Here is a 14,001-nt window from a genome sequence, read left to right as displayed (position 1 = left end):
TGTACAGCTGGGCCCTTACGTTAGCCAATTTTGTAGAAGCTGACAAGAGACTGTAACATTTCTTTTTAATCTTGCTGCTGTAGACTTTACTGTAGCTGGAGATAATTATCTGAGAGTTTTAGAAATAAGCCAAATTGTACATAATTCTTTAAAAAAAATTGTACTGACCTTGAGTTTCTTACAGAGGATTGTTCTGTAATTAAGCAGCAGGTTGGAACTCAGTAGAACAAAATAATGGTAATTCTCTACTCTTATTACGGATTTTCAGTGTGACCTTGAGGAAGCTTTTCCTTATATTAGTTATTCATAAAATGAAGATAATGGTACCTCCTTATTTCAGACTATTGTTAGAACACAGTCCTTAAACTTGTGCCACCTGGGATATCAGGTCAATCTATATCATGTAACATCTAGAATGGGTGCTGTTCTTTCAACCCCTGACAAGATATATAGTCATTCCATGGTCCAGCAGTTTTTGCATTGAATGTGACCTTTATCTTTATAACCAAAATTGAAGCATTTATTGTTTTCTTTACTGGTAGCGTTCCAGCTTTCAAGTGTTGCTGTAGCAGAATCTGATGTGAAAAAATAATTCTAAAGTTCCTTGTTACTTCTGTCTTTATTTTGATAATGAGAACAAGACGCTTTAATGAGCAAAAGATGCAAAAATAAATCATTCTCTGCAGAATGCTCTGGTTTTTTTATTTTCCATATTTGGAAAGTTTGTATGAAACAGGTATATAGGTTGTCTGATGAGGATGTTCTTTATGATTCCATTACAGATTCTGGATTTTGGATTGGCAAGGCATACAGACAGTGAGATGACAGGTTACGTGGTTACAAGGTGGTACAGAGCCCCAGAGGTCATACTTAATTGGATGCATTATACACAAACAGGTCAGCATCTTTTCAGAAAAGTCTTAACAGAGCTGAAGCGTTCACTGAGTCAGGCAATGCATAGCCATATCTTTGTTTCTGAAATGAATGAGAAACTGGAAGTGGAAATGATAATATAGTTATGAAATAGTTCCTTGTAGATAAATTACAGGTAATAATTTGGAGGTGGTTTTGTTTGTATACTGTCTGAGACAGAACAGAAAGTTCCAAGGTTATTGGAAAAAAAGCACTGTAAACGTATACAGATGTGACAATCTGGTCTACGTTCTTGTGCGCTCCGCTGCCTGTAATCTTTCTGCAAGATGTGCAGGTTGCAACTCAAACTGACTGGGAAAAATGGCAGGAGGAGGGAATTCAAGTAATACCAAAATAACCATGGAAGTTTTGAAAGCATAGAGAAGTTACTTCCTTTGTGCGTCTGCTTGTTATTGAGAAACTGATTCTGCATAAAATCAGATAATCTTTTGTTTGCTAATCAAAAAGACTAACAGTTTTATGTATACTGTTTATCATACTCTGCAAGGCACATATTATTTTATAAAAGGCTATAAAGGTAAACATTACACTTAAAAATATGTTTTAAATTAAGCTTTGTCTATATTTAAATGGACAAATATTCAGCAATTTGATGTTACTTTTTTTTTTTTTTTTCAGTTGACATCTGGTCTGTGGGCTGTATAATGGCTGAGATGATAACTGGGAGGCCTCTGTTCAAAGGAAATGATCGTATCCTTCCTCCGTGAATTTATTGCAGTAAGATAAGAAAGTGACGATAGGTGCTTGTGCAATGCAGTAAGTCTTATTCAGAAACTGATGGGATTAAAGGAAAATAATAGTAAATTGACTTTCACCTCTTTAATTTGTTGGTTATTTGATACTTATACCAAGTTTAAACATCTGCAGATTAAAATTGATATTACTGAACTTTTTCGCTAGAGAGAGGTAGTCTTTGAGTCGTGTCTCGAATCAAGTGAGTGATTCAGTGTTCATAGAACAGGCAGTTTTTATTTTTTATTTTTTAAATAGTAGGTTTCCCAACTCCAGAACGTGTGCAAAGAAGTCTCGTGCAGTATGCAGACTTCTGAGCACATGCTGGTCCATTTCATGTTTTTTGAGAATTTTATCAAAAATTGTGGTGGTCTAATATATTTTTATATTTACAGAAAACATTTGTCATATCATTTCATTGCTGAGTAATTAAGAAAATAGTTAAGATCAAGCCACACTTAAACATTTAAGTGATGCTTCATCGGAGATAGTTGTGTTACTCAGTGTTAATAGAGGACAGCAAGAAGTTTTTTTGACTTTTGATTTGTTCTTTATCTATTTTGCATATTTGACAGCTCATACTAATCATTTTGCACTGCTTTTCCCCTTGTAGAGTTCCAGTCCATAAAGTGCTGATCCTGCAAATGCTTGTTTAAATTTTCTTATAAATATGTTCTATGTTTAAGTCCTTACCTGTAAAGTTAGGACTTGGTTGCATGGATCTTATTATTCTCTTGTCTGTGAGGAAAAACATAATAGAAGAAGATGTATTTACGAAAAAAATGACGGGCTGCAGAAAAGAAGAATATATCCAATTATTTCAGCTGTACAGATTTTAAGTATGTTTCCCTTTTTAACAAAAAACAGTAAAATACATAAAGGACAACAATTGACTGACAAATAGCATTTCTCAACCAATACTAACCCTGAAAATCCTGATGTGTAAATAAGAAGTGAGTGAGTCATAATTTTCAAGTTGCACTGTAAATGTAAGAGTATAAAAGCTAGTATTTAGTTGTACTGGATTTTGGATATTTCAGAATTATTGGCTGAAATTCTACATCCTGTGTCATAAAGGAACTAATTATCTTAGTATAGTTGTCCCCACTGGCCTCAGATATATGGATCAGTATTACCTGTTGTCAGGGCAATACAGCTATGAATTCAGCTCTGAGTAGGCGAGGAAAAAAAATAAGTAACTAATTTTAATGATTCTTTTTTTAATTTTATGAACAGGTTGTCCTACAAACTTGATGTGGGATTTTTTGTTTGTTTGTTTGATCAGCATTACCCAGCATTTGCTTTTTCTGCAGAGGTTTGTGGGATTTTTATGTGCTTTGAGTCTGGGTGATCAGAGTAGCAAATGAGATGCAAAGAGCTGTTCCCTACAGCATTAGCCCCCTGTGAATATGGTGGTTCTTCTTTGAAACAGCTAATATTGTTGCTGATTAATCTGTACTGTTTTAGGACACAGAAGACTAGGGGTTGTTCTGATGCCTTATCACAAATACTATGTCTCCAGCATCTCAGCATGTGGAATCCAGCTAAGCAGGTGGGGAATGAGGAGGAGGAGGAGGAGGAAGTGTTTTTCTTAAGTTGCTCAGTATGGAGAAGAATTAATGAAGACTGGTTTCCTCTGATTTTTGCTCTGCTTCCCCTACCACCTGGTGTTCGCTATGACTTTTCCTGCCTCTGTAATAGCTCTGGTTCCTCTTACTTAATCAGCTTATTGGAGAGACCAGGACAACGGATATGGTATGTGTTGCTTGTTCAGACACACCATCAAACAAAACAGATGGTTATTGAATTTGTAATACAACCTTTTCCTCTGTGGGAATGTTAATGAAGATCTCCTCTACCTATCTGTCGTGCCATATATGGAAACTTAGTAACTTTTGGACCAGTTTTGACCAAAAATATTAGAGGAGGCCGGATAATATTAGAGGAGTTTGCAGATGATTCAATTGTGTGTGCCCAAGTTATAAGGTCTTTTATTTCAGGTGTTTCAGCGTCTTTGCCTTTGCAAGAGAAATTGAGAACTTTCACCTCATCTTTTGTGAATCTTATTTGCAGTTGTTTTGTTCTGATTTCTACTTTATTCTCCAATTGCAAAGAAACACAGTTTTTGTAAGGTGTTTAATTTTGCTGTGGTGGAAGACTTTGTTCCTTATTTGGTATTCAGATTTGGACCAGCTCACAGAAATAATGAAAATAACAGGCACTCCAACCCAAGATTTTGTTCAAAAACTGCAGAGTCAGGATGTGAGTATTCTGCTTTGTCGGTTTGTTTTGTGAGTCTTAATTTCAGTTAAGCCATGTTTAGTGTTTAAACTGACTGAGATAATGTGTATTGCAATGACCAGTGATGGAGCATATCCACCTTAAAGTGCTTTGGGCACCTGAAATAATTACAGGAGATTAAGAGCAGCCAGAAAATTATCAGAACACTTGAAAAATCTATAAATTTAATTCTTTACGTTATTGCAAACTGGAACTTTAAAGTTCCCAGTGTGTAGCGTATAAACAGCTAGGCTAACGTATTACTACCTTTACTGGAATACTACCTATACTTAAAATATGAACCTGTTCAGAAAACTCACTTGTTCTGCAGATGTCTCTGACTTCGTCCTTCCTATTCTTGTGTGGATGTCCTTCTAGGGTCCTTAAACTCCCACTGTAAAGCACCTAAAATTAATCATTAGACTAACTCTGCCATTTAAATACTAACAAATTACTTTAAAAGATAGACTTCTAAAGATTCCTGTAGACACAAATATAGCTTTTATTCTTTCAAGTGATGCTTACATATTTATTCTAATTAATATAATAAATATTGAACACTAATAATAGAAGCCTTAAATATCATTTCTTAATCTTAAGGCTTGATTTTAAAAAGTTATTCCCAGCAAGAATCTGAATATAATCAGCATTTATAGGAAAAAAAATTAACAAATCCATTTGTATAATTTGGTATCAAAGCATCATTAAAAGTTGCCTATTAAGCATAAAGTTTATGTTGTCACATTACAAACAACCCAAAGTTCTAATTCAAAATTCTTGTTTCTTGTAAGGCAAAAAACTATATCAAAAGCCTCCCAAAAGTTCAGAAAAAAGATTTTGCATCCATCTTGAAGTATGCGAATCCGCTGGGTAAGAAAGTTTGTGTGGATGTGTACAATTTGTATTGTTGTGTTTGTACTGGAGGCAGCAGCAGTAACATCAGTCATGTGATGATAACTGTGACGGTTATGTGATGGTTCGTATGCTGTTCTACCTCTTGCTTTCCATAATTCCTAACTTTGATTTTAAGGGCTGAACTTAGCCAAGTTCATGCCCTGCCGGGAATCAGATGTTTCTTAGAAGAGTTGAAAAAGAAGTGTTTTGTGTTTTAGGCTCTGATCCAGCCTATACTTGATGTTTTTGCTGGATCTGCTTTCTCAAGAGTCCTGGGAAACGAAATATCGGTAATAAATTTTTTTTATGTATTATATTTGAAATACAAGTCTGAAAGCTGATTCTGATCCGTAATAGACTCGCAAGCAAGTAGAAAGGTAACATTTCGGTGATGGAATGAATACTTTCTGAGAAACATCTGTGCGTTCCTAAGAAGAACTGGCTTGTATTTGATATAAACAGCAAGAAGAGCATGCCAAGTATGCGCGACTGACATGACAGCCAGCCAGAGCTTTGAGGTGGATCTGCCCAAACCTGATCTGTTCTCCAGCAACCTGAACGCTCAGAAAGCTAGGTGTTATTAAAATATAAATTAGGATAATTGAGACTTCTCTATTTAAGAAGTTAAAATAATAAGGTCAGTTGCAACGGAAATCAGTAGAATAGATAAGCAGCTCTCACCTGACTGCTCAGTTAACTCGCTGACCTTTCGAGCTACAGTAAGCTCCACACATTTCCATTTAGTTTTTAGGAAGTTTCTTCCCGTCACCTCTGAGTCTCTCTGGCTGCTCCTTTCGAGGAGAACAACCGCTCACGCTCTGGGAGAGAAGGTTGGAAAGATCCACAATGTGACAGGCGAGAGTCACGGCTCCCTGTTGCATGCTGCTGTCTCCCTCCCTTTCAGAGTGTTCCAGCTGACCCAGGAACATTCTTACAGGAACATAATAGAAAAAGGGAGAATAAACAAATCGGTCATCTTATCTGTTTACCTTAACCCATTCTGATAGTCTCACATAGTATCTGATCCAAAATCCATTGGAGAGGAATATGCAAGATTTTCCTAAATTTTTTAGTGTTTCATCTGAGGTCCGGAATACATAGCAGATAAAGTCTGTGCTGAGATTCTGATTGTGGAGAGCTGTAGTGAACTTCAAAGTGTACTGCTGGGGCTGAGGGCTTGGATTTGGTCACATGCAGAGCCATTCTCATGAGCTCTTCACCTGCCTGTTCATTCTGCTGCTGTCAAGTCATCGTATACCCTAGAACCATGACACAGTGGTGGTAGTGTGCAAAGACACCTGTGCAACTCTAAATGCAGTGGTTCTGGAGACAGAAGTTGAGGAGTCATCAGCTGAGGTGATGTGGCTGTATTGTTTTTGGAAGCAGCAGAGCATCTCTGCTTTGCATCAGGCTTTTTATGTGCCCCAGCTTGTTCACAGCGCTGTATGTGTGGTACAGATGGACCCCAGTGGCTATGGAACAAACACCCGGTGATTCTGTTTTGTAACTCTGTATTTATTTAAAATATCCCCAGGGCAACATTACTCTGTACAAGCTGGAATCAGTGGTATGATTTGAATGCAGTGATTTTTTTTTGCTGTTGTTGAATAGCTGTAAACCTTTTGGAGAAGATGCTGGTGCTAGATGCAGAGAAGAGAGCCACAGCAGCTGAGGCTTTGATGCATCCTTATTTTGAACCAATTCATGATCCTGAGGAAGAAATTGAAGCTGAGAAATATGATGACACATTTGATAACATGGATCTGCCACTGGATGAATGGAAGCGTGAGTTTAGTTTTGTGATGATTTTAAAAAGGAGCAGATAGAAAGGTCACCCAAATAACTCATAGAGTAAAGAAGTAGACAGCAGTAAGAGTGAGAAACACTGCTGACCAAGCAGTGTTCCTCTCATCAGATCTTTCCCATCAGATCATCTGCAAAGGTTTTCTTCTCTTCCTTCTAATAGTGGCTTCTCTCCTCTGCTTTTCTGTGTGTCTTTCCTCCCATCTGCTGCACTGTAGGAAAGAAATCACTTCTGTAGCATGTTCCTTACAGTGCATAGAACAGAGAACAGCTTCTTAAACTGCTGAGTCTTCAGAACTGCAACTGTTACTGGCCTTAATTTTAAGTGAGCTGTTTTCCGTCACTGAGAGAGACTGTCTCAGCAGAGAGTTACATCTGAATTGAGTTTTTATCCAACTCTGGAAGGTTGTATTTTGACTCTTAAATGAGGACGTGATTTTTAATTCTGCTGTCCCCAGCAGGTCTTGCTGAAGATACTGTACACTGCATTGTAAAGCCACCGCTCGCATCCCTTGGAAAGCACTTACATTTCAGTATTGGGCTGCTTCTTCAAATCTTAAATGGTGACTTAGGATAAGATGATCCTTGATTTCCTTATTCTTTGTACTCTTTCTCCCTTTTTTGCCTGAAGAGGTCTCTCTCTTCTTCACCTAGATCAAAGCCTAACCATGCTAGCAGTTGTCCCTTGCTCAAGTCTGTGCAGCTCCTTTTCTCAATATACCAGCAGCACTGTTTTTCTTCTGTTGTTTTCCAGGCATTACATATAAAGAGATTCTGAACTTCAAGCCACCACAAACATCAGAGTCAAAGGAGACAGCAGTGTAATTGTCTGACTTGATCTTTTCAGAACTCAGAAGAAAGCAGGAAAGTTGTAAATGTTTGTGATATTTCAGGTGTATAAAACTTTTATAAATAAACCGGATGTAATCTGTTTCATCTGCACTGTAAGAAAGAGCAATGTCATCTTCTCTGCATGTGGAAGTTGAGGCCTTTGGGAATTTTCAAAACTATACAGAAACTTATTTCTACCCACATTTCCCTTTTGCATGAAGGAATTCAGATTGTGATAACACAGTGTCATCTTCAAAAGACCAGGTGGAACTACTTTTTTGAATCAGAGGTCAGAAGAGTCTGAACAAGCTGAGGCACAGAGCATGTCAGCGATGCACAGTGACTGCTGTCTACCGCCAGTCCTGAATGCTAGAAGCATTAGCATGAGTTCTTCTGGACTATTCCACCTTGATGAGGTGCCTGGAGAGGCTCATCAGCCCCTGTTACCTCAGCAAGCGTAGCGGGTAGCAGAGACAAACCTGAATGAATGCCTGTTTCCCTTGTCCTACACGAGTGGAGATCTGAGCTCCAACCAATTCTGACAGATTTGTGTAAGAGGCAAGAAGCAGAGAAGTGTCAGTGTCCCATATTTTTGCAAAGGAACCAATATAGTAGGACAAGATTTCCCAACTGCGCTAGGCGAACAGTCACTAGATAAACCGTCACTTTCAGGGCGTACGGTATTTTAGTCTGAATACAGTGCAGTTTCTTTTAATAGACTAGAGGTCAAGGATTTCCAGGGAGAAACTATAAAATTTTCTAAAATTTTGTAATTTTCCTATTTCATGTAATATCATCTTAGTATTGAAACAGTCACTGAAAAAGTACACCTCTCAGGTGATTGGAGAATCAGCAGTGCTGATGTTAGAAATCAAGTTGCAGGCAGGTCACACTAGAGAAAATAGGATGATAGAAATACTACAGTGCAACTATTCTTGTGACTTGCAGCAAGTTGTTTTGTTCAGTGTATAGAGGTGATGTCAGGTGCAGAATAATAACTGTTTCTTTTTTTAGTCTTTGGAACTCATCTTAATTTCTCGGGGGGGGGGGGGGGGGGCCACCGGCACCCCGAGAATTGCTCAGGGGGGCACCTCAAACTCAGTTGGGAGATGCCTTACCACCAGTAGACAGCTCCCTTGTGAGTTCCTGTGGGAACTGGTCAGACACTTCCTAAGTCCCTCTTATTATATGGGTTCATTTATTGTATTTTCCTAAGTGCTTAGTTCATAATAATCTCTCAAAGGAAAAAGAAATTGGCAAAGCTGTGGGATGCAGAATTTTTTGTGGAATTACTTCTGCTTGATAAAGGTAGTCTCTTTAAAACTGACTATTTGGATATGTGTAATTCCCAATGCAATATGCTGCTGTGTGTGGTTGTCATGAAGGAAGACATACCATCATAGCAGAAGGAAACTTGAAAAAGTCTCTGAAAAACAAGTAAGAAATCACCTGTTTTTTTGCTTTGCTCGGCATTTTAAAACAGAAGTTTAATCAATTCACAGTTGTTCTGTTTCTCTTAATGAATGTTTAACTTAACTGTAAATATCAGTATTTGTTTAAAAATCGTTTGTGATGGACATTGATTAGCTGAGACAGGCACTGAGGGAGACTACATGGTAACAGAAACCTTGCACTCTTGGTGTACTTGACAAGCCATTAAAAATGATTGTTTCAGGAATGCCTGAAAAAGCGAGCACTGAATGCAATTTGAAACAAAAGATTTTTCCACACTGCAGGTCACTGAGGGAGGCATGCTGAAGAGTCATAGCCAATTTTGCAGTACTGACTTTCTGCTTGGGCTACACGATTAAGTTAAATAGGAACTTTATGTTTTACTTAATGAAAGTTTTCTCTTTTAGGATCATGCCCTGTGGTCCTCTTAAAAGTCAAGGAAGAAAGATGCCTATTGGAGTTAGGAGTTTTTGATAGAGCAGTCAAGGAAGGTAAAAGAATGTCAAAATTTCTTTGAAAATGCTCCTTTTATACTTTGAATGGAATTTGAACAGCTTAGGTTCTGGCAAATATCTAAAGTCTTGAGATAGTGCAAATGGCTCAAAAGCTAGTCAGACTTGGAGCATTTTGTCATTGAAAAACTGGTTTGCATTTTTTTTCTTAAATTCCAACACTTTAATGGGCTTTTTAACTCCTTTTGCCCCTTTAGCTTTAGTGAAATCAAGCCCTGTAAAATTCCTTTGGCAGAGGTGGACGTCTGCTTCTCTTGGTTGTAACTTAGAATTAGGAGAAGGAGCTGGCCCACATGAGACATAAGAAAATAATGTTATTTTTTCTAGATATTAGAGGGATACAGAACTCTTAAAATTTTAAGATTGAAGAGAAGAAGGTGCTGTATGTGCTAGCAAAGACAGAAGAAGTACAGTACTGTTATGCTGTCTTGTCAGTAAACAATATGTAAGGTAAAATAACAAACACTAAAAAAGTTTGTTCAATCTTGGCATGCTGTTTCTTTGAAGAGATTGAAATACAAAAAATCTGCTCAAAACAGCAGTGGAGATTATTAGTATAAACAGCTCATCAAGAGAAATGTGGTGAAAGCAGAATTATTTTGCATGGGAGGCAGTTGCTGCTTCAAAGGGAGAGACAACATTTCCTAGGTTTTTATTTGCTATTTCTACTGGTGCTAAGCAACTCAGGAATAAGAACCCAATTTCTCTTTGCCTTAAGGAGAAATATAAATATGTTCTGCATGTACTTGAAATGTATTGTGAAAAATAAAGGTTGGGTTTTTGTTTTTTGCACAATAATGGTCGTGTTTTCCCCATGTGAATTCCCAAATGTATAATCACTCCTGAAAATACTATTTTCAGTATAAGGAAATGGCATGAAACCTAGTATTATAGGTACATTTCATGTAATATGAGCTGCTGACGTAGTTTATTTTGGAAATCAGTCAGACCACAAATACTAACCTTTCTCCCATTTCTAAAACAGCAAGTCAGCCACAGAGCTGACTTGATTGTACTACTGCCATCTATTTCTTAGAGCATCTTGGATTTTATCAGACATCCCTGCTTTGTTCTGAAGGATAGGATTTCAATACTTAAACACAATGGCACTCCTCAGCATGATTTTAAGAGCCAGAGACAGACTGACAATCAGCAAGCCTCTATGATGTATAAATCCCCAAGGTGGAAAGGGAAGTCAGAGTTTTAATAGAGTTAGTAGAGAGAGGAGCATATGTGGGACCTTAGCCTGGAAAACCTGTATGCCTCCTGACTGTTTTAGAGCAGAGATTGTCCCATTACATATTAATGTGTCCACTGCATTGAAGAGTCATCATTCATATCAAATTTTGAAAATGGCCAGAAATTTTTGAAAATGGCCAGATGTGGCTCACAATTTGACTTTGTGATCATTTTCTCTTTTATTATTGGATAACACTGAGGTGAGTGCTAATATGTGGCCTGCAAAATGTATTTAGAGGATCCGATTTATTCTTATTTCAGAACTTAAAAGCGAATGAGCTGGGTGGGACTCTCTGAGCTTCCTGCTTTGTGACGAGCTGTTCAGATACAATCATCTGATGTTTCTAGTCTGCTTCAGCTAAGGTTATCATAGAATTATTATGTCAGAGCCAGTGTTAGATGCTACCGTTCACTGGTAAAAATGCTCCCGTAAGGCTGTCACGTGGCCCATGCATGTTTGAAGCCCAATAAGTAGGCATTAAAAATGCACATTTTTTTAAAGCAAGTTTCTCATACTAAGCGTTTGAATGCTGAGTAGTACTGCTAGGATCCTGTATCTGCTGAGTCAGGCAGAACAAGAACAGAAAGAGTAGCTTTTGGGGCTTGTTTTCAGAGAAAGGTTGTTGTTTAGCAAATAATAGGGGAAGAATAGGGGCTCATAACACCAGCTGTCCCTGCTGATTAATTCTTCATCTCCTAAGCGTGCTGTAAGGCAACTGGTTGTGTAAGTCAGATATTATCAGAAGCTGTTCTGTGGACTATCGTGCTTAAAATCTCTTCCTAAGTGTTTTCAAGAATTAAGAAGCATAGGTTGGAGAAAAAACAAAAAAAGGAGGATTTCTGTCGTAGAGACACCTTTGAAACTTCATGGACCAGCAGTTAATGAGCAGCTCTTCTGCATAAAAGATGTGCAGTTCTCTGGGATAGCAACATAATGATCTAAAAACTACGTTGCCGTCTAGCAGCCACGTGCAGCTCTCAGGCATGGGAATGATGCATGATTTTTAGCTACCAAGAACAGCATCCCTCTTCAACGAAGAAACGGGGACAAGTAATTTAAGGATTCATTATTTTTGTCTGCTGTTACACTGCTGTGCAAGTGGAGTTCCCTTATGATTAGCCTTGCTACATTTCCATGCTAGAGTTTTCTTGTTCACCTCAAGGTCTTATTTCATCACTGTTTCAGTAGGGGATGAGGTGAATGTCCCAACTAAGCTTGGGTAATCTATGCATGCAACTCCTGTGGCTTTTATTGCAGTATTTTAAGTGCACTGTTATTTTCACGAGGGACAACAGGGAAGCAACCAAATTAAATATAGTGAAAGAATTTACTCAGATTCTCTTTGAGAATTTTATCATTTTTGCTATAGCATGTCCTTTGGACGTACATATGCTTGCGCAGAGCAGGAACTGTCTTGCTGGGTTTGGATGGGGCCTGAGACTCAATGGGACTCCATGAGACTCATGATACTAATATAATAGCAAGCAAAGACTGCCACCAAATCCAGTTCAGTCGGATGTTTATACAAAACTCATTGATTATTAAAACAGTAAAATTATACTGCTCTAGAGATCATGGGCATTTAGTCCACCAGGGGGCTGGTCCACGGTAGCTTTTTTCTGGTATTTTAAAAGACTAGTTTGTTTGTGTCAGAGTTGCTGTCTTTGAATGGTACTGCTTGGCATGTGTCCAACCATTTCGCTGTTCCTAGGAATCTCCTTACATTTTTGTTTTCAAATAAGTTTGAAATTGCTTTTCTATAAAGACAATAGTGTGCTACTGTAGCGAGAGAAAATATGTCTGAGAAGTTGTATCAGAAGAACATTAACTAAAGCTTTCTCTAAAGCAAACCCCTCAAGATCTAGAGAATGTTATAAAATAAGGTTCAGTAATAAGGAATCAAAGTTGCTACTCAGAAAGAATTCTGAACAATGGCTGGAGTAACCAAATATTTTCAGTTACGATTTTAACTCTTAGAGAATCCCAGTGAGCCCTTTTAATTGCAGAAAATTCATGTTGTATAAGCATTCCATAAAAAGAAGGCATGACTGGCAATCTGTCCATATTATTACTACCATCAACATAGTTTACCTAGGTGATCTTAATTCACTTTCCTTGTCTATATATTTTATCGTGTAGACTTCATATTATTTTTCTTCATGTGGTATCACTTTCATTGAGGGTAATGGGTAAGCCCTCTCTAGGAGGGTTTTTGTACTGGAAGAGATTATCATTGCTGCCTCCCAGCTCTTGCAAAGTTGGTAAGTACGAGGTGAGTGAGACAACGCAGAGAACAGGACATGAAAGAATAGTGTCGTGTTTATGATACCTGGAACGATCCTCTGGAGAACTGAGTCCTCCCCCTGTCTCTGCCAAAGGTGCCTTTGACTATTCTTAATGTTTTGGCTGGCTTCCTGGAGCCCTCTGCATCTGATGCAGCTGTGAATACTTGCGTGTGCGCTTGCACACAGCCAGAGCCAGCAGGAGCTGTGCTTTGGACAGGCTTCAGCTGTGCTGGTGAACTCATCGGTGCCAGGGAATCTTTCCACGTACTGGACCACAATTGTCTGTTCTGTCAAATTGCTAACACAGTTTTGGCCTGGACCAGATAACAGCATCTCAGCGATCCTCGGCACAGTGCAGCGCTCTGCAGTGGCCAGGTGGCATTCCTAATAGTCAGTCATCCAGCTTTGGAGGGTAAGAGAGTTTTGCAGTACAGAGTCAGGCAGCTTCTTGCCAGCTGGTCTTAAATGCTGCAGATTGCTCCAGGTGCAGTTAATTTACTAGCATAGACAAAGCCACAGAGCCAACGGTACCCGAAAAACCGTCTTCACCCAAAACCAATGGATGCTTCTGACTTTAATCTCGTTGAACCATTGTCCTCTAGATACGAAACAAGTGTAATAAAAATTCAGTTTTTGTGAAGAAGTAGTTGTGTATGCATTGTTCAGAAACAGTAACGATGATCTGTGCTGTGAGCATCCCCCTCATGGAGTTTGGCTGCTGGGGCTTGGGGCAGCGCAAAGCCAGGGCGGTCGCGGGGGGCCTCTTCCCTGCCCCAGCCCAGGGGAGCCACTTTGAGCGGAGGCTCTCGCCTTGGTGCCTGCCTGAGCTACATCTCCTGCCACGTCGCAGCCCTGACTGTGCCCAGCCACAGGCTCGCTGGCACCCACCCCAGCCACGAACCACCGGCGCACGCCCAGCCTGGCCTTGGTCCAGCCCAGCCTCGTGGCAGTGCCTGACACCCCTGGCTGGGGCTGGGGCTGGGGCTGGGGCTGCCCTGGCTGTCCCCAGGCCCTGCTCCCTTGGGGCGAGGGGACTCCA

The 14,001-nt window shown here is 39.2% G+C and overlaps 1 protein-coding gene across 4 annotated transcripts in view; it reads left to right on the top strand.

The window, feature by feature from the left end:
* The window catches only part of MAPK12 (mitogen-activated protein kinase 12), a 44,976-nt gene extending 34,742 nt beyond the window's left edge, over positions 1 to 10,234 (top strand). For 2 of the 4 annotated variants that reach the window (XM_068931582.1, XM_068931590.1), the window contains exons 7-12: positions 783 to 897; positions 1,552 to 1,623; positions 3,848 to 3,927; positions 4,737 to 4,815; positions 6,451 to 6,624; positions 7,397 to 10,233. In XM_068931582.1, the coding sequence (XP_068787683.1) occupies positions 783 to 897; positions 1,552 to 1,623; positions 3,848 to 3,927; positions 4,737 to 4,815; positions 6,451 to 6,624; positions 7,397 to 7,467 (591 nt within the window). In that variant the 3' untranslated portion in view covers positions 7,468 to 10,233. Of the gene's footprint in view, positions 1 to 782; positions 898 to 1,551; positions 1,624 to 3,847; positions 3,928 to 4,736; positions 4,816 to 5,057; positions 5,130 to 6,450; positions 6,625 to 7,396 lie in introns of all 4 variants that reach the window. The other 2 variants (XR_011139007.1, XM_068931591.1) reach the window with 2 other exon arrangements.
* The last annotated feature ends 3,767 nt before the right edge of the window (positions 10,235 to 14,001 follow it).

This window comes from Struthio camelus, chromosome 1 (assembly GCF_040807025.1).
Source record: "Struthio camelus isolate bStrCam1 chromosome 1, bStrCam1.hap1, whole genome shotgun sequence".
In the NCBI taxonomy this organism is placed as follows: Eukaryota; Metazoa; Chordata; class Aves; order Struthioniformes; family Struthionidae; genus Struthio; species Struthio camelus.
The sequence above is the reverse complement of the archived record's forward strand: the minus strand, read 5'-3'. Positions and strand labels throughout refer to the sequence as shown.